Source organism: Budorcas taxicolor, chromosome 5 (genome assembly GCF_023091745.1).
Source record: "Budorcas taxicolor isolate Tak-1 chromosome 5, Takin1.1, whole genome shotgun sequence".
Lineage (NCBI taxonomy): Eukaryota > Metazoa > Chordata > Mammalia > Artiodactyla > Bovidae > Budorcas > Budorcas taxicolor.
The window spans coordinates 93,232,572-93,253,952 of record NC_068914.1 but is presented as its reverse complement, the minus strand read 5'-3'; the positions used below and the strand labels follow the sequence as shown (position 1 = coordinate 93,253,952).

Genomic DNA, 21,381 nt, shown 5'->3' with positions numbered 1-21,381 from the left:
AGAGAGGAAAAACCAAGATTGTTTCTGAAGTTCCAAAGTAAAATTGTCACCGTTGAAAATCTTGGTTGAATGAAATCTTATATATGAAAATATAAGTTTACAAAACACTAAAATCCATTGTAGGGATTTCCATTTCAAAAGGAGGTGAAGGAGCTGACAGGTAATTTCTTTCAGCTGTTAACGCTACAATGCATTTTCACTTTGTTCAGATATAAAGTGTTTTTCTCATGACTCTTGCGCAAATGGGTAGGCCAATAATTGCCCTGAGGCATAAAAACATGGAAGAACCTAAAAGATAGAACTTTGAGAATCTTCCTTACCACATCTTTCAGGTTTATCTTTTTCTTGGACCTTATTGAGCCTCTACTTTGCAGCCCACCTAATTCTCTTCAAGGCACTTCAGAGTTTTTTTAGCTTTCAAAATCTTGGTATGGGAGAGATCTTTGTATGCAAACTCATCTTCATTTCTGTTTATCAGCATTGTCAAGTTGCAAAACATATCTTAGATATCAAATATCAAAACATGTCTTATAATATGTATGGGAAATTCAGTTAAGAATAATGACTAGTTTGTCCATATTTCCAGATGTGCTTAAAAGCAAACCATTTACAAATCTAAGTTATGACTACATGTCCACATGCTCCAGTCATCAGGGGGTCTTCTAGACAATTTGGAATGTTCTCATGTAAATGTGTGATTAGTTAACATAGCCTCTAAGTTCAATGTAGGTACCAAGATGCAGAGTTCCCTGGCCCTAAACAATATGAGTGAGTGTCGGTAACTTAGTTGTATCTGACTCTTTGCCAACCCATGGACTATAGCCCACCAGGCTCCTCTGTCCATGGAATTCTCCAGGCTAGAATAGTGGAGTAGGTAGCCATTCTCTTCTGCAGGGGACCTTCCTGACCCAGGGATAGAACCCAGGTCTCCTGCATTGCAGGCAGATTCTTTACCGTCTGAGCCATAATAGTCCCACCTAAACAATATGGCTCTTAGCAAACCCAGGGAAGAAAAATGAGGATATAAAGTCCAAATGGAAAGAAAACATGCCATAAGTAACTTCTTTAGAATTTTCAAGATGAATTTTTTCCTTTAAATGGATAAATACAAATTTGAGTCAAAATACAAACAGTTCCCAGGTGGCACTAGTGGTAAAGAATCTGCCCGCCAGCGCAGAAGAAGCAAGAGACTCAGGTTCGATCCCTGGGTCAGGAAGATTCCCTGGAGCAGGAAATGGCAGAATTGGATACAACTGAGCACACACAAAGAGTTCATCCATTCAGCAAATACTTACTGATATTACCATGTGACACCGTTCTAAGCAGTGGGGGTGCTTTAGCAAACAAGACAAAAACCCCAGGCTTTTGTGGCACTGAGGTCTCAATGATTTATTTTGGAGATATTTTGTGACAGTTAGATATTTCAATCATTTAAAATGTCTAGAAAAATAAAGCAAACATTCTCATGTTTAAAGCTATAGACCAGTTAGAATTCAAAGTAGCTGCAATGTTTGAGTCTGCAACTACTGGATTCTTTGGGTCTCAACTTTTATAACCTAAGTTCAATTTGCCTGTATTTTAACTTCACAACAGATGCATAAATGTCTTCTGAGCATATTGTCTAATGCTTAAAACAGGATCAGGTGGAGAATTGCATTTGCTATGATCCATTGATTCGGATGGATCACGTGGTTTAGTTAAACTTCTCAGGTCTCAGTCTCCTTCTTTAGCCATAAGATCAATAATAATACTACTAAAGTAGTTAAAAAAAAATTTTTTTTGGTGTGGAAAGACCAGTCATTTGAAAGGTTAAAACTGTAATGTTACTGTTCACCATCAAAAATGTCTTTCATTGTAAAAAGTCATTAAAAAAACTCACACATCTAGCATAGTTCTGCAAAATTATGCCAAATGCAAATAGAGGAAAATAAAGTCTTTTATCTTTTTGAATAGGAAAACCTGAGGCAATCTTGGCAGAAAACTGAAGATGTGACACCTTCATCTTCTGAGTAAATCAATAGAAAAGAATTATTTTACCAATCTAAAATTATGCTCAATGAACATTAATATAATATGAAGTATTTTCTATCTTCATCATGTAAAGATCTAATAAACTCTAGGTTTAAAATTATGCTTATTTTACTTATATATTTGTAATTTCAACCTGACAAATTCGACTTCCAGTGAAAGATGAACACATGAAAAATCCTCTCACCCTAGGTAAAAATATTTTCCCATATATATTCACCTCTTTTGATATAGGAGGCATGTAAACATAACTGTTATCTTAACCTCAGTACAGAATGATTTGAAAGGAACTAGGAAATAACGTTCAGAAGTTAGGAGATACATAGTTAATGAGTTTCAATAAATTCACTTTTAAGGTAAAAGTAGAAATGAAAGATGTATAAATTATGCTAATTACACTTGCCCACTTTTCAGTTTTGAAATGTGAAATAGAAATTTTATTCCTGTTCTGCAAATTCTACTTGTCCTGTTTTCTGTTTATAAATTTTATCTGTAAGACCATTCAGGTAATAAGAATTATAATTGAACACCTTTTAAAACATATTTCAAAGAATTTTGCTTAGAAAAAAAAAATCTGACTTTAGTTAGCCTCATTTTCAGGGACTTGTATATAACCTATGCTCAACTCAAAATAGATTTCTTTCAGTTCCCAAACATGTGGTGCATGTCCGCAGTACCTGACTCTGCACACCTATCCTGCTGCCTGGAATGTTTTTTCTCTTCTTTTTTGTCCAGTGTTCTCCCCCTCACCTCTCAAAACCCAAATTAAACAGCACTTGTCCTCTGTAGGTTTCCCTAACACTGCCCCCCCCCATGAGATCATTTCACATATACCTCTGTATACAATTGCATTATAATCTAATGATTTGATCATGATTCTGTATCCTTTGCTAGGCTTCCCAGGTGGCTCAGTGGTAAAGAATCCACCTGCCAATGCAGGAGATGCAGGTTTGATCCCTAGATCAGGAAGATCCCCTGGAGAAGGAAATGGCAACCCACTCCAGAATTCTTGCCTGGGAAATCCCATGGACAGAGAAGCCTGGTAGGCTACAGTCCATGGGGTCACAAAAGAGTGAGATATGACTGAGCCTCTAAACAACAACAAACAACAAATCCTTTGCTAAGAACGTGATTTTCAAAGGGAAAGACCATATGGTATGTGTTTTTATAACCTCAGCACCTAGTACGTTGTCACAAACTAGGCACTGACAGTAACAAAGATATACGTTATGGGAGACACATCCATATAACTTTATATACACAGACACACACTTGCACAAATACATGTGCACACCTGCACACATACACAGAAAGAAACAGAAATACCCCTTTGGCAGTGGGAGACAGAATAAAATATGAACAATGTGCACTCAGAAAAAACACACGCATAAAGAAAAAGACCTCAAAGGGAGAAACAGCACAGGCTCTCTATTTCCAAGGAAAAGCAGAAACATGAAAGTTACCACGTGCTTTTGCAGCAATAAGCCTATGAGTAGAGAGCCACTTTTACCAAAAGCTAGGTGGAAATGAGGCCAGATGTTGTGAATTCCAGTGCCATCTAGGTTGTATAATCGAAACCAGGGTAAATTACAACTCAGAAAAACTCAAGTAGATTGAACATAACTCACATGGCATTCAAGTACACACTGATGTGCCACCAACTGCACATAAACTAACTCTTCTATAGACGTAAACAACAAACTTATGTTGATTAAATAGCTTTTCTACACTGAGACCGGCACAGTGCTCACACAGCCTCAGCCTTGGTCATGCAAGCCACTGCCTTCCAACAAAGGAAGAAATGAGAAAGGCAGGCTAGGCCAGAGCTCATCCTCAATATCACATGATTATATGCTGCTTCATGAATATAAATCATTCAACACAAGTAGTCATCCATGCTCCATGCTGTGCTGACAGCCATTCATTCCCCCAGCAATACTTACTGAGCATCTACTCTGGGCTTCACTTTCTGGTCAGAACAGGGGTCACTGAGAAGAAGATGGTCCTCCCAGCATTAACACCTATTTGACAGTTCCTACTCATTGGATTCCTGATGGTCTTGGTTGAGAAACATTCCTGCTGTCTTGGTTTCATGGGATGACAGAGACTGAGTGTTCCAACAGGCCAAGCCTTGGCTTGATGGAAAATGTTTTTTGTTATCCAACTCAGGTATTTTACTGAACCATACAGTTTGTTCCCCATCCTCTTTTTGTTCCCTTCTGACGCCAGAAGGCAGGCACTTCCTAACTGTTAAAGATCAAGAGTTTTCTATTTCATGCAATGCTTAGGCACATAGGAGTCTGTAGGAGAAAAGAACACCTTAGCAGCTTGAAGATATTAAATAGACCAGCAGAGTAACGAATGTTACCTGGATGCTTAGGAGCAAGACACATTGATTTGATTACTTTTTAATAATTCAAGTTACCCTCATTGCTCAGGCTGGGGGTACTGAGCTTAATGAGGCAATGAATAACACCCTGCAATGGACTAAAATTCCCATAAACTTCCTGCACCTGCATTTCTGCAAACAAATCCTACATCTGCTTCCAAAAACCTATGGGGTAGGAGGGGAGGTTATCTGTGTAAAGTATATGTGTGTGCACATGCACACACATGCATGAGTCACCTCATCCCAGGTTTGTTCTTTTTATTTTTATTTATTTATTTATTTATTTTAGGTTTGTTCTTTTCAGTGTCATCTTGTCTAATGCATCATCTACTTACCCCTCTACATTTGAATTATAAAGATTCTAAATTATTAGTAAATGATGTTTTCTCTAAACGTAACCGATTGAAATATATATTCAAAACCTTACAGTTTCAACATCCCAAGAAGTAGATTTTCAGTAAGCTTTTTTTTTCCAGCAGACACGAAAAAATTAATAAAGCTGGGAAGATTTTGGAGACAGCATTTGATTAGAAATCCAAAGATACAAGATTAAGTTGAACAGGTGTCACTGTGCAATTAATTTAATTAATGAATTTTCAAAGGGTTAAATGAGTTTGCAGTTCTTTAATAACAGAAAAAGATGAAGGAAAAATTCAAAAATATAAAATGGAAATTGAGAGACATGTTGTATATTTATCTTATTCCTGATCACTTCTTAAAAGATCAAAAAATATCGAGAAAATTTTATAGAAAATTATCTTTGACCAAAAAAGAACATCAACTGACATGGCACAAGACTGAGTAATGCCCTATTCTAAGAATTTGGTGGTCACATTAAGAACTTTCTTGTCTCCATGATGCAGCAATATGCAAGAGAACAGGTACAATCACCTGAGCAGAATTGGGGTTTTCCTGTATTTGGAAAGGGATATTCACATCCTTGGGTGAGTGTATCTCCGGAACCCAAGGACTTTTCCTTCATGGGAACTTCCATCTCGATTGGAAGCAAATCCTCCGAGAGGGCCGTGAGTCATAGCAGCAGCATTGTGAGGACCCACGAGAAACTCAGATTCACTCTTCCTGTCTATACTCACATGGGCACCTATGCCAGAAAATTAGAAAAACTCTGTGCTTATTTAGTCCTCAACTCTTACAGTGCTGGGATGCATCAATACAGATACATTTGGAAGTAGTAGATAATCACAACCTGAAAATGGACTCTGTAAGGGTGCCTGATTTCCTGTTTCATCAATTTAAATGAGCTCCTTAGGGAGGAAACCATAGACAAAATGAAAGGGCAACCTATGGACTAGGAGACATTATTCACAAATGATGTGGCTGACAAGGGGTTAATCTCCAAAATATGCAAACGGTTCGTACAGCTCAATATCAAAAAAACGAACAACCCAATCAGAAGATAGGCAGAAGATCCAAACAGATATTTCTCCAAAGAAGAGACACAGACAGCCAACAGGCACATGAAAAGATGCTCAGCATCACTGATTATTAGAGAAACACAAATCAAAACCATACCACCTCACATTGGTCAGAATGGCCATCATTAAAAAGTCCACAAATAATGAATGCGATCCATCACAAATGAAAAGATAGTTTTGACCACACAGGATTTTAAACCCTCCTCAAAAAAAAATAAAACGTAAATGGTAAGTTGAAAAAAACTACAAATACTTTACAGTGAGCTTTGCAAATTAATGAAAAGAACCACAAAAAATGAGCACAACATACAGACATTTTACATTGTCTAACAGATACAACAAAATTGTCTCCTACCTCAATAGGCATTTAAAAAATCAAATTAAAAGAACATTGAGAAGCCACTTTTCACTTTTTAAGCCAGCTAAACAGCTAACATGATTAATAACCCGTGTTGATGAGACTGCAATAAGTCAGGCTGTCTGCCACACTGCTAGCCAAGGTACCAACGGGTGCAACCTTTGCAGAAAGTAATTTGGGATTTTGGCAATTTGTTCTAAGAGCCTTTAAAAAAGTTCAAGTTCATATCTTTTGACACGATAATTTTACCTCTAAGAAACTATTTTAACAAAATAATGAGATGAATTTTAAGATTCTGCTACACACATTAATCCAACCAGTGTTTTTTGAATGCCTGTTCTATGCAGGGCCTTGTATTGACAGTCGTGGTGTATTGACCATCTATTACTTTAAAAAAGAATGGTTACTGTGATATTTTTAGTATGCAAACCCTAAAAACAATCTATGTAAGATACAATAAGGGAACATAAATTATAGTATGTTCATAAAATAGAATATTATAAGCACATTAAGAACAACTTTTGGAAAAATCTACAATGACATGGGAAAATGCTTATGTTAAAATATTAAAAGCCAGAAAAACATTATGTAAAAACAATTATTACTACAATTATGTAAAAAAAAATAGACTCAAGGCAGAAGGAAATATTGGAACATGTTAACATAAGAGATCTCTGTATTTTTCTAAAAGTCATTAAAACTGGGGTCTAGTTTCAGCTTCGCCACTTACTACTAATATATGACTTTGGGAAAGTCAGTTAAACCTCACAAGCCTCGATTTTCTAATTTGTAAAATGGAGATGTAATTCAAGCCTTGATTCTCTCCCAGAACGTGAATTATATAATGCATGAATTGGTGCTTTGTAAGCTGAAAAGTTCTAAATACCTAACTGCATACTGTATTTTCTAAGCAGAGAAGGACGATTAGATCTGAAAGACTGAACCCTTTTCTCCCACTTTTGCATGTCTCTTCTCTACTTCAAATTCCTATTTAATACAATGTTCATTTAGGGGAAGTTTTTCTTGATTTATTCCATTCCCTCTCAACCACTTAGTTTGTATCTTTGCCACATTTATATGCATTACATTAATTAGCACTTGTTGGCCAAGTATATTTCATACAGTGACTTTCATTTTTTAATCTGGAATCATTTATGAACTGAATTTTTAGGAAATTCTAAAACTTCCATTTCTTCACACCTATCCTAATCTTTTGTCCAAAGGAAATTGGGACATAACAACTGATTTCCCCTAAAATCAATAGCTCTCTTCAAGAAAATATCCTGTAATCTCTCTGATGGATGACATTTGGATCTAAAATAGTATTCCCACCACTATTATATTTTAAGCATAAACCTTTGTCTGAGGCAAAGACCACCCACCTGATGCCTTGTGAGGCACTGTTCCCAGAAGAGGGACATTGACGGTTGGGTCTGCCATGATGCCTTTATCCAAGGAGCGCAAGGACAGGAATTCATAGAAGTATTCTGCCTACAACAGAAGGCATTGACAATCAGTACCATGGAAACCACAGAGAGTGGGAAGGCACTTCTCAATTCATCATCCCTCTGATGGAATACTGACATTTTTCACCATAGGAATTCTGGAACACATAACACCTAAAATATTGTGTAGGCATAACTCTCTCTTCTGGGTTTTAGAACTCTAGAATTAGACTGCTTGGAGAGAAGTGATTCTTCCAAAACATTAATAACACATATCCAAGATATTTACAAGGTAGCCTTTCAGCTTAAAAGGATTGAGAAAAATGCTCTGAAGGAAATAGGTGATGTCAAAACAATCTTCAACTAGCCCTTATAAAATCCATCTGTTTCTTGGGTCATTTTTTAATTCTTTTCAAATGTGAAGTGACTTTTTGGATCAGAATTTGGAAAGACATAATAAATAAGTGATAACAAAGGCAAAAACCTACATGCAAAAGAAGATACGAAAGTCCAAAATTTAATGATCTTGTGTTAACATTTATTTTTCAGTATCATTTCCTTTGGAAGGTTTATGTAACATCTCAATTTAATTATGGAGAGAAAAGTCTAAACATGTAAAAACCACCTCTGCAATATGACAATAAGCCATAAAACTTTGCATTGTAAACATTTTTCACTTTCCCACTGAATCTAGTTGAGAAGATGATTCTTGTTACTTGAATGGCCATGAACTACTGATAGTAGTAATGTATAATCTCACTGTAGAACTTTGATGCTTAACTGACTCTCATCTGGGTTATTAAAGGGACCTGTAATGGAAACAATGTGCTCTTGCTTAGGGATAAAGAACAATCAATAAATCATATAGATACCAAAATGAGAGTTAGGCAGACTAAGTGGTTCTGCAGTTATCTGCAGAGATATCCAGAATTTGGATTGGTTAATTAAGCTGATTACATAAACATGGGCTAGGAAGAGGTTTAAAAAAATACAGCCTTTCTTTCATGCAGTATAAAATATTTACATGCATTATAAAATTTATTTTCCAACATGGAGAATATAAGAGATACATGGTAGACACTGACACAACTTTCTGTTTTAAGTCACAATATCAATGTATTAGGCATTAAGAACTTCATGAGTAAGAGAATGTAAAAGGTTAATCTTAGAAGGTAATCTGTAGGGTATTGTCACACCTGTATCAAGCTGAAAAGCACTTCAAGGTTTTACCAGGTCAAAAGGAGCACCTTTATTAACCAAAATTCCACTGCAACTGTTTCTTTGACTTGTGGCAGTGGTTCCATAAGACCACTGGGAAGGGTTTCCTGGGAGGGTAAAAATGTTGTGTGAATTAATTTTACTAAATTCATTCATTAGGAGGGCCTTGAGGATAAAGAGTCATCAAGGAGTTAATTCCTACCCTGTTTAAGGGAAGGCAGAGAATTGCAAGAAGTCTGATGAAAGGAGTATCATCAGGAGAGGTCATTCAATTGAAAGAATTCCTTTGAAAGCAAGAACATTAATTATGTCCCTTCAAGAAAACCAATGATTATTAAAAATGGGCTACTTCTTAGATGGCATTTCATGAATTCAAGTGTTTTAAATGACTTCTACCAGCTGTACTTCCCTCTACACTTTACTAGATTATATTTATCATTTCACATTTTGTTCTAAAACATATCTTGGTTAGCATTATAAAGGATTTGGTGCTGTATGCCTTTATAGTTAGTAACTTTTGGTTATTTATATTACCAAGTACAGTAATAATAACTACCAACAATAACACAACATCACTCACGAACGGCACACTACAAGCCAAGACTTACTCAAAATATTTGTATTTGTAGTACATTTAACATTGGGAAAGGGTTGAATGAACAGAGTACAAATATGTTGAAAATAAAACAATTCAGTTTTATTGAAAATAAAACAGTTTGAAGCTATATTGCTTCAAATACCACATGTTATCATTTGCTGCTCCATAATTATACCTTTGAACTTTATCACATTATACACTAAATCTATGTTTATGTGGATGATATATTTTATTTTTTTATTATTTTTTTGGATGATATATTTTAAAATTGCATTTATGAAAACAAATATAATTTCAGCAATTTTTAAAAATTATTTTTTGGGTTAATAAGAAAAAGGATGAAAGATGAGAAATGAAGATTAAAAAGAATGACTGCATAGGATTGATGGTAACTGATTTTTTGCCTTTTCTCTCTCTCCCAAATTTTCTACATATGGTTCCATGCCTTTCATAGTGAAATAAATACACTTATTTAACAACAGACATAAATCATATACTCTGCTTTCAGTTCTGTGTGGCTGATGATAATCACCTGCTCTACTTGTATAAATCGCTGATCATAGATGAAATATTCTTCTTAGCCTTCTATTTAGCATGGCTGTGCTCAGGTATTCAAATCTCTTGCTCTTCTTCCTGAAACTGTGCTTCAAGAAAACAACACTCAGTATTTAAGCAGCTTCTAAATGTCTCTTTCAGAAGCTTTTGATGATGTTCACCCAATGTGGGAAAGAAAGAATTTCACCCAGTCCAAAAACGTAACTTCATAGAACCTTTGGGTCTCCTGTTATTATCGTTTCATAACAAACAAACACGACCTTTGCCAGTTTCTTTTTCTTTATTTTTTTTTAAATTATCATTTGTCATGTTTCAAGTCTTAGTTATGGCATGTGGGGTCTTCGTTGCATCCTGCAGGATCTTTCCTTGTGGCATGCGGTCTCTCTTGTTGTGATGGGCAGGCTCAGTAGTTGCAGCACGTGGGATCTAGAACACACAGGCTCCATAGTTGTGGCACACAGGCTTAGTTTTCCTGTGGTGTGTGGGATTTTAGTTCCCTGACCAGGGATTGAACCCGAGACCCCTGCATTGCAAGGCAGACTGTTAACCACTGGACCACCAGGAAAGTCCCTGCTGTTGTTTTTCAGTATGATCACGTAAGGTGGGTTGGGAAGCATGAATGTGCTATATTCAGTCCCAAAGAGTTTATAATTAGCGTTGGCATGACCTCACTGCAGGATGTAGCTGGGTTTAATGAACTCATCTGGCCAACCAATACTCTGATCTTATCAATCACAAATTTCACAGTAGGGTGACCCTTTGATTTCTTTGAGAATCAGTAAACATCATGGCTTTTCTGCTACAATTCTAAGACTGTATCACAAAGCAGGAACTGGTTAAAGTGGCTTCTTCTCTGGATTTTATCAGCAAAAGACAGTTGCCAGAGAAAACCATTTTTATTTGTTTGGCTTTCTTTTTAGAGATATTCATGCTCTAATCTCTAAAATAAACAATTTTCTTCATACATGTTATATTTGTTTTTAAAAGAAGTTTATGTCCACTGCTTTCTTTAAAACTCTGAGTTGAAAATCACTTAGCAATTGACCATTTCTTTGTCTGATAGTGGAACAGACTTCTTTCAAAGCTTCACTGTCATTATAAAGCACTCTATCCAAACCACCAATACCATATAAATGTTCTTACAAATAAATCATCATCACCATGAGGTAGAGATGAAATAAATTCCTCATTTAAATTAAGGGCTTAAGTACTCCCCTCAAAGTCACAGAAAATGGTTGATGAAATAAGTGATAGATTTATTAATGTTATAACTCCTAGATAGGACTTTCTGCTTTTACTTTATTTATAATATAATAACTATTCTTAGTCCCAAACTCTCTCCTGGAAAAACTTATTTGGGGGCAAATAAAACCTAAATTCTATGCCAAAGGGAACAGAGAGCTAGCTTTAAAGTTTGGGAACAAGTCTTACAAATTTCAGATTTATTAGTAAGATAAAAGGAGCCCAGAGTATGAACTGTAATAGGGAGGTAGCATGCTGGAAAGCATAAAACCTCTATTAAGAAAAAGTACATTTTGTTACACTAAGTGACACTAGTGGAAACTCAGGTAGAGGTAACTAGGGTGCTTATTTGGGAAACACATGAAAAGATTGCCTTGTACTCAAACAAAGAATGGGTCTATTCAGAAGAATAATTCACTTCTAAATTAAGTTGCTGAGAATCTCGCTGGCCTGGTTTGCCACGCAGTAAATTTTCTTTTCATAGAGAAGTATAAAAGACACCCAAATATTATCAAGAAAGGAGTGCTGGAGCCCATTTAACTTGCTTCCAAGCAACTTGGCTGAATATTCAGGTTGTTCCTTCCAGAAGAGATGAAGACATCATTTAAATAACAAATGGGACAACTCAGAAGGCCTTCACTCTGACACTCTTTTGGTTTGACATAGAGAAAGGAAGCAGAGAATTGCATTAACCTTTGGAGGGAATGGAGAGAATCCAGTATTTCTTTTTTACCTTTGAAGTTCTGAGTTTATGGTGTACACTTAATCTAATAAGCACAATAATTGCAGGAACCCCTGAGTTAAGAATCAAAGGTTCTTCATAAAACCATGGTTCTCAAACCCCTTTCACGTATTATGATGTTGGCCTAAGCATTCACGGGAAAACACTAAAACAGTAAAGGCATCGTATCTGCCCCCCCTAAAATTTCAAGTAATTCAAAACTACAGAATATAGTGCTGTAAAGTTTGAAATTTTACAAATAATTTTTGCTAAGTGTTTACTATACTCCAGTCACTGTCCATTTAATTCTCACAACAACCTACTACTATTATAGCATACAAGTATGTTCCGATTAGCCAGGCCCTGAGCGTGAGAATTACTAAAGGAATATAAAATAGCTCCTATACAGTATGTGAAAGCCAAGAAGAAATCTGCTAAAATAAGAAAGGAAAATAGTTCAATGTTGAAGGTCCAAACAAAACGAATAAGCATGCCTAATGCTTAAAATAATCTGACGCCTGAATGTCTAGACGTAAAATTGCCAGATCTCACATTCTTCCTCAGCATTCTTCTTGTCACCTCTCTGCAAAATTTCATCCTTCAGATTCACAACTCATTATCCTTGGATTCTGTGACCGTCTGCTGATTCTACTCCCACATCTTGCTTTTCCTGCATTTCTTTATTAAGGCTCCTATCAGCTCAAAATCTCGGAAAAATCATTAGGACCCAAGCCTCAGCTCTTCAATTTTTATATTCTGTCATAAAACTCCTGCACTTGCACAGACTGAACTTTTTCCTCCTGAGCAACGAGATGCTTGGTGTGAATAGTTCACACCACCTCATGGCCGTGCTTGTGCACACAGAGCCTCTTTCATCGCCTCCCCAAAACAGCTTCCCCACCTCTTTTCTTAATTTCTGTTGACAGTATTATCATTTTTTCATGACAAAGGAACTGAACCTCAGAGTTGTCATTTCTTGCCTCTCCCAATAGCCAGACACCAAAATGTTATCCTTTGTCTCTCCAGAATCTCTTCTGAGTCTGTCTCTCCCATTCCCATTGCTTCCATCTTAACTCAGACTTTATTTCCTCAAGGTGGCATTACTGTAAAATTTCTGAATTATCCTTCCTCCATGCCTCTTTAATGCCATAATAAAAGCTAATATATCTAACTGAAACACTTTTTTATTAAAGTATAATTTACAATGTTGTGTTGTTTTCAGGTGTACCATATAGTGATTCAGTATTTTTGCAGATTATATTCCACAAAAAGCTATTACAAGATAGTGGGTATAATTATCAGTGCTATCCAGTATATCTTTGTTGCTCATCTATTTTATATATAGTAGTTTTATATTTCTTAATCCTATACTCCTAATTTTTTCTTGGGGATGGTCTTGATTCCTGTCTGCTGTACAATGTCACAAACCTCCGTCCATAGTTCATCAGGCATTCTGTCTATCAGATCTAGTCCCTTAAATCTATTTCTCACTTCCACTGTATAATCAAAAGGGATTTGATTTAGGTCATACCTGAACGGTCTAGTGGTTTTTCCCACTTTCTTCAATTTAAGTCTGAATTTGGCAGTAAGGAGTTCATGATCTGACTATGCCAAAGCCTTTGACTGTGTGGATCACAATAAACTGTGGAAAATTCTGAAAGAGATGGGAATACCAGACCACCTGACCTGCCTCTTGAGAAACCTATATGCAGGTCAGGAAGCAACAGTTAGAACTAGACATGGAACAGCCTGGTTCCAAATAGGAAAAGGAGTACGTCAAGGCTGTATATTGTCACCCTGCTTATTTAACTTCTACGCAGAGTACATCATGAGAAACACTGGGCTGGAAGAAGCACAAGCTGGAATCAAGATTGCTGGGAGAAATATCAATCACCTCAGAGATGCAGATGATACCACCCTTATGGCAGAAAGTAAAGAAGAGCTAAAGAGCCTCTTGATGAAAGTGAAAGAGGAGAGTAAAAAGGTTGGCTTAAAACTCAACATTCAGAAAACTAAGATCATGGCATCTGGTCCCATCACTTCATGGCAAATAGATGGGGAAACTGTGCCTGACTTTATTTTTTTTGAGCTCCAAAATCACTGCAGATGGTGACTGCAGCCATGAAATTAAAAGATGCTTACTCCTTGGAAGGAAAGATATGACCAAACTAGATAGCATATTAAAAAGCAGAGACATTACTTTGCCAACAAAGGTCTGTCTAGTCAAGGCTATGGTTTTTCCAGTGGTCATGTATAGATGTAAGAGTTGGATTATAAAGAAAGCTGAGCACAGAAGAATTGATGCTTTTGAACTGTGGTATCAGAGACGAGTCTTGAGAGTCCCTTGGACTGCAAGGAGATCCAACCAGTCCATCCTAAAGGAAATCAGTCCTGGGTTTTCATTGGAAGGACTGATGTTGAAGCTGAAACTCCAATACTTTGGCCACCTGATGCGAAGAGCCGACTCATTTGAAAAGACCCTGATGTTGGGAAAGATTGAAGACAGGAGGAGAAGGGGATGACAGAGGATGAGATGGTTGGATGGCATCACTGACTCAATGGACATGAGTTTGGGTAAACTCCGGGAGTTGGTGATGGACAGGGAGGCCTGGCGTGCTGCGGTTCATGGGGTCGCAGGGAGTCAGACACAACTGAGTGACTGAACTGAACTGAACTGATACTCCTAATTTGCCTTTCCCTAATCCCCTCTGCCTTTTAGTAATCACAAGTTTGTTTTCTCTATCTGTGAGTCTGTTTCAGTTTTGGATATAAATTTTCCCTGATGGCTCAGATGGTAAAGAATCTGCATACAATGCAGGAAGCCCGAGTTTGGTCCCTGGGTTGGGGAGATCCTCTGGAGAAGGGAATGGCAACCCACGCCAGTATTCTTGCCTGGATAATTCTATGGACAGAGGAGTCTTGAGGGCTATAGTCCATGGGGTCACAAAGAGTTAGATGTGACTGAGTGACTAACACTTATTTGTATTATTTTTTTCAGATTCCACATATAAGTGGTATCATATAGCATTTTTCTTTTCTTCTCACTTACTTCACTAAGCATAATATTCTCTAGATGCATCCATGTTGCTGCAGATGGCAGTAGTTCTTTCTTTTTTATGGTGGAGTAATATTCCATTGTGTTAGTTGTTCAGTTGTGTCTGACTCTTTGTGACCCCCATGAACTGTAGCCCACCAGGCTCCTCTGTCTATAGAGTTCTCCAGGCAAGAATACTGAAGTGGGTCAGCCATTCCCTTCTTCAGGGGATCTTCTTGACCCAGGGATCAAACCCGGGTCTCCTGCATTGCAGGCAGATTCTTTACCAGCTGAGCCACCAAGGAAGCCCTGGGTTTAGAAAAGGCAGAGGAACCAGAGATCAAGTTGCCAATATCTGTTGGATCTTAGAAAAAGTAAGGGAATTCCAGAAAAACATCTGCTTCATTGACTATACTAAAGCCTTTGACTGTATGGATCACAACAAACTGTGGAATACTCTTTAAGAGATGGGAATACCAGACCACCTTACCTGTCTCCTGTGAAACCTGTATGCAAGTCAAGAAGCAACAGTTAGAACTGGACATGGAACAATGGACTGTTTCAAAATTGGGAAAGGAGTACATCAAGGCTATATATTGTCATCCTGCTTATTTAACTTCTATACAGAGTACATCATGTGAAATGCCAGGCTGGATAAATCACAAGTTAGTATCAAAATTGCCAGAAGAAATATCAACAACCTCAGATATGCAGATGACACCACTCTAATGGCAGAAAGCGAAGAGGAACTAAAAGGCTGTTGTTGAAGGTGAAAGAGGAGAGTGGAAACCTGGCTTAAAACTCAACATTCAAAAAACAAAGATTATGGAATCTGGTCCCATCACTTCACGGTAAATAGATAGGGAAAAATGGAAACAGTGACAGACTTTATTTTCTTGGGCTCTAAAATCACTGCAGACAGAGACTGCAGCCAGGAAATTAAAAGATGCTTGCTCCTTGGAAGCAAAGCTAAGACAAACCTAGAGAGTGTATTAAAAAGCAGAGACATCATTTTGCCAACAAAGGTCTGTATAGTCAAAGCTACAGTATTACCAGTAGTCTTATACAGATGTGAGGGTCGGACCATAAGGAAGGCTGAGCACTAAAGAAGTGATGCTTTCAAACCGTGGTGCTGGAGAAGACTCTTGAGAGTCCCTTGGATAGCAAGGAGATCAAACCAGTCAATCCTAAAGGAAATCAATCCTGAATATTCATTGGAAGGACTGATGCTGAAGCTAAAGTTCCAATACTTTGTCCTCCTTATGAGAAAAGCAGATTCACTGGAAAGGACCTTGATGCTGGGAAATATTGAGGGCAGGCAGAGAAGGGGGTGAAAAGGATGAGATGGTGGGATGGCATCACCGAGTCAGTGGCTATGCTGCTGCTGCTGCTGCTAAGTCACTTCAGTTGTGTCCGACTCTGTGTGACCCCATAGATGGCAGCCCACCAGGCTCCCCCGTCCCTGGGATTCTCCAGGCAAGAACACTGGAGTGGGTTGCCATTTCCTTCTCCAATGCATGAAAGTGAAAAGTGAAAGTGAAGTTGCTCAGTCGTGTCCGACTCTTCGCGACCCCATGGACTGTAGCCTACCAGGCTCCTCTGTCCATGGGATTTTCTAGGCAAGAGTACTGGAGTGGGGCCATTGCCTTCTCCAGTCAATGGACATGAGTTTGAGCAAACTCTGGGAAATGGTGAAGGACAGGGAAACCTGCCGTGCTGCAGTCCATGGGGTCACAAAGAGTCGGACATGACTGAGCAGCTGAACAACCACCGTATTCGGTTGTGTGTATGTACCACATCTTTATTGACTCCTCTGCTGGACATCTAGGGTGCTTCCGTGTCCTGGCTATTGTAAACAGTGCTGCTATGAACACAGGGTTGCATGCATCTTCTTGACTTAGTATCTCTTTTGTCACATCACTGTTCCCCTATTTCTCCTTATCTCCAGGATAAGGACTTTAGCCTGTTTGAATGCTTGCCACAATTTGGCTCCATGTTTCTCTTATTTCTTAATATTCCGCACCAGGGACATGCTGCTGGAGCTCTACTGGCCTGCTCTGAACATACCAGAGCCATGCCTGTATTCCAGTGTTTTCACTTACACTGACCCGTGTGTGTGTGCGCTAAGTTGCTTCAGTCAAAGTCAGACTGTAGCCCACCAGGCTCCTCTGACTGTAGGACTTCCCAGGCAAGAATACTGGAGTGGGTTGCCATGCTGTTCTCCAGAGGATCTTCCTGACCCAGGGATCAAACCTGCATCTCCTGCAGCTCCTCCACTGCAGGCGGATTCTTTACTGCTGAGCCACGGGGAAGCCCATACTGACCTGTGATAGGACTTAAACCAATTTGGCCCTTAAACATGTACCACCATGTATTACTAAAAAACTTCACATGGGTATATCATGTATTCTCATCTACATCTTGGATTCTTTGTGTTAAGAATGGGATTATATTTTTTTTCCAGCACTCTACTGGAGATTCACTCAGCCTTGTACACAGCACAAGGGATTTAATAAATATTTGTTGAATGAATGAATGACCTACCAGGAAGCATTCAGATGTGTAAGCCCAGTGCATCCAGAACACTCTGTTGTGGTGAAGTGGCATTAGTGTCTGATTCTACTGACATGCGGCAGCTTCTCTGTTTTGGCAATTGGTAAATTACTTTTACGGGTCGATAGAGTCTCTTTTATTTTGCTGTCTGGCCAGTCACCCGAGCATACATAGAGAATAGAGAAGGTTTTGGAAGAAAAGATCAAACAAACATTGACATTTGATATCCAGCCAGTCTGGGCATAGTTTGTAACTGTTTCATGCTTGTTTAGGGACAAAACCTTGGCAATCAGGCTCCCAGAAAGAATACAAGCAAATAATATAAACAAGGTCCAGTTCTAAAACATGACTTTGTCCAGTGTTCTTCTGGTTCATATTTTCCACTTGCGTCTCTCCTATAAGTTACATATGTATAATTATAAAGACAAGTAATTTGTATAAATTTTAAAGTTAATTAAATTTGTGAAATTCACTCAGTTGTGTCCGACTCTTTGTGACCCCATGGACTATACAGGCCATGGAATTCTCCAGGCCAGAATCCTGGAGTGGGTAGCCTATCCCTTCGCCAGCAAATCTTCCTGACCCAGGAATTGAACCAGGGTCTTCTGCATTGCAGGCAGATTCTTTACCAATTGAGCTACCAAATTTGTAAAGTTGTATAAATTTACATAAACTTTGTGTTCTGTAAATTACAATATGCAATTGCAATGTCACTAAAATATCAACAATGACTTTTTTCCTGCTTTCTTTTGAAACTGGCCCTAAGAGGAATTTGCTTCAGAAACAAAAAGAAAAAGCACCTTCTCATGCAGGGTAGTTATTTCATCATGTCGCTGGCTTGGATGCAATTGACACTGAGATTAACAAGGCTTAAAGAGAGAATTTCGATCTGCCTAGTTCTTCTATTCTAGTAATCATTTTTTATACACCCTAGACTAGACCACAGTCAGTGGACCGGTTGAGGGAGTGAAGTTATTGGAATATAATGGTAATACTAAAACTTAAAGTCCAAGTAAACACACCCGGGACCACAAGAGTTTTGTAAACTAAAACTGGCAGGAGATCACACAGTTTGGCTTCACATGAATCTGAAATATCTAAGACATTTTCCATTTTTTCCTCCTAGGGTTTGGAACTATCCTTGCTCATGCAAACCAAAAACAGACCTGGTTATCCAACAAATCCCTGGCTAGTCACTCTCTTTTAAGAGTCCTAAAGATAGGAAAGCAGTGCACTAGAGAATTAAATTGCTATTTTGTATTAGATAAAACCAAAAGTTAGGATTGTTTATTTGTTTATTTTTTGTGGGAGAGTTAATAAGGAAGTAGAAAAGCAAAGCATTAAACAATGAAAAAGGTCTTCCTAAGTTCTTTTGAAGACTGAAAAAATGGGTATCAGCGTAAAGACCATGCCCAGCTTCCCTGGTGGCTCAGTCAGTAGAAAGAATATGCCTGCAATGCAGGCGACCTAGGTTTGATCCCTGGGTCGGGAATATTCCCTGGAGAAGAAAATGGCAACCCACTCCAGTATTCTTGCCTGGGAAATCCCACGGACAGAGGAGCCTCCCAGGCTATGGTCCATGGGATTGCAAGAGTTGGACACAACTTAGTGATTAAACCACCACCACCAGCACCATAAAGACCATGTAGGCTCTAAACAAAATCGTGTTCAGCACACACTCATCAGACTCCCAAAATTTTCCTTGGAAAGAGCAATGGAGGTGAGGTAAGAAATAGATGGGTCCCCAGACTGAACAGTTGGTTTTTGTCAAGTGGAATAAAATTGAAGATTTGTTCTCATTCAGACACTCGAAGGGCAAAGCTAATGGCAGAAGCTGAGCTCTGCTAAAGAGATAAGATGACCTTTTCTGAGGTCAAGGAAAACTTCCCTGTCTTGCACATGTGCAGGAAGGCTCCTTGGGGGTTAAAAACGGAGGGGTCACTACCCCATAATAAGTGTGGACATTTTCCAACAGGCCTCTGCAGGGGGATCCATCTTAGCAAAAGGTTGCACACGTGTATTGGGCAGGGTCAATCAATCAGTCAGGTATGAGGAAAAAAAATAATTGGCCAAAAGTAAACAAAGACCCAGAAGTACTACCCTATATAAGTGATTTAAATCACTTCTTTACCATGCCCCTTCTTAGAGAGGAGGCCCATATGCTTTCTCTCTGGGTGTGCATCTCTGCCTAGCTTCTGACTTAGCTGTGCTTCTCATTCAGGATGCCCACACTCCTCTCTGGGTGTGTATTTCTGCCTTGCTTCTGTATTAAACAAACTGCTTCTGTGCTCTCACATGTTAGGCTGTCTCTGATGACAAACTCTGTGCCTGTTTTTACAGTTTTTGCCTCTATGAAACATTCTTGCTTTCAAAGGAGGTAAGAGCCAGGGAAACTTTGCCTCTAGCCCCTGGGGGCCTAGCAGCTAGGATTCCTGGTTTGTATTTAGGTTACCCAGTTCAACTCCTGGGCAGGGAACTAAGATCCCACTTTAGGACTGTTCACTGCTATCTTTCTGAGATCACATGCAGCAGTGGGGCCTCTGACCTCGAGGCTTCTGGGACAAGTACCTCCTTCTTAGAATAATCTTGCCCTGATTCAAACATTTGCAAAGTTATGGGTCACTGCCAACCTAACAGTTGGGCCCTAAGAAGGAGGACTGTCTGGGGCAATATTGAGTGGGGTAAGGTAAGGGACTGAGGAAAGAAAACATCATTCCAAGAGGTGCAGATGGCACTTTGGAGACCAGGGACAGTCTATAAGTATGGGAGAAGAACAGTGTGGAGGAACTCAGGAGCACAGCTACAATTTCTCCCAAGTACTAAGACAGAAAAGTTATTGGAGACTGTGGAAGGGCTAATAAAGCAGTCTGAATGCAGGTGTCCTAGAGGAGATGGGAGAGGGAGGGTTCAGTTCTAACAAAGAAAAAGGAATACTTTTTCTATTTTTTCCTCCACATCTCAGGATTTATATTTGAATATATTTTTCTTAAAGCTTCAGAAGCGTCATTGGGTATTCACGCATTGGACAGGGTGGGGGAGAATGTACTAAGAGTTATTCCTTTAATAATTATTTAAAAACTGAGCAATCACACTTAGACCTCATTTATTCTTCATCAGCATCTCATCTCCTTGTTCTCTCCTTCACACAATTCACATGGTAGTGTATTTCAGCACAGCACATTTTGCAGGGGGGACATAATGACACTTACAAAATGTACCAATAAATTTGGGGAGTACATCTACACAGCAAAGTTAATATTGCATTTCTTTCAGAGTTCTTTATAATATATAGTTATCTCTAGAGGTATACATATTTCAGTCTATTGATAAAAAGTGCTAAAATTTTAATGGGCTTAAAAATATTGGGAGATATTGTCAATGATGACTTGTACCATATTTAATATTAGGTCTTATTTTTCTTAGCTTCAGCTTCAGGTAATTTTCTTCAATTATTTAATATATTTTTCTTGAATCCACATGGACAGTATTAACTTCTTTGATAAAAATCATAAAAACCAGACATTTCCCCTTAACTTTATGTTTTAAAAAAGATGCATTAAACTACCTTGGTAATGGCTGTGAGATATGCCTTAATTTGACTTCTTTGTTCATATAATTTCAATTTCATATACTACAATAGTATGTGACAAGATATCTTCCAATGCCCAGTTTTTCTGTTCCTAAGAGCCAAAAAGAAAAAAAAATCTGTAACCTCATAATTAGATTTTCAGAGGCCAAAATTTACAGAACTAGTCGAGTAATCAGTTCAGTTCAGTTCAGTCGCTCAGTCATGTCTGACTTTTT

The 21,381-nt window shown here is 38.3% G+C and overlaps 1 protein-coding gene across 1 annotated transcript in view; it reads right to left on the bottom strand.

Moving 5' to 3' along the window:
• The window catches only part of WIF1 (WNT inhibitory factor 1), an 80,425-nt gene that overhangs the window by 22,611 nt on the left and 36,433 nt on the right, over nucleotides 1–21,381 (bottom strand). The window contains exon 3 of the mRNA XM_052640926.1: nucleotides 7,594–7,702. Coding sequence (XP_052496886.1) covers nucleotides 7,594–7,702 — 109 coding nt within the window. The remainder of the gene's footprint in view (nucleotides 1–7,593; nucleotides 7,703–21,381) is intronic.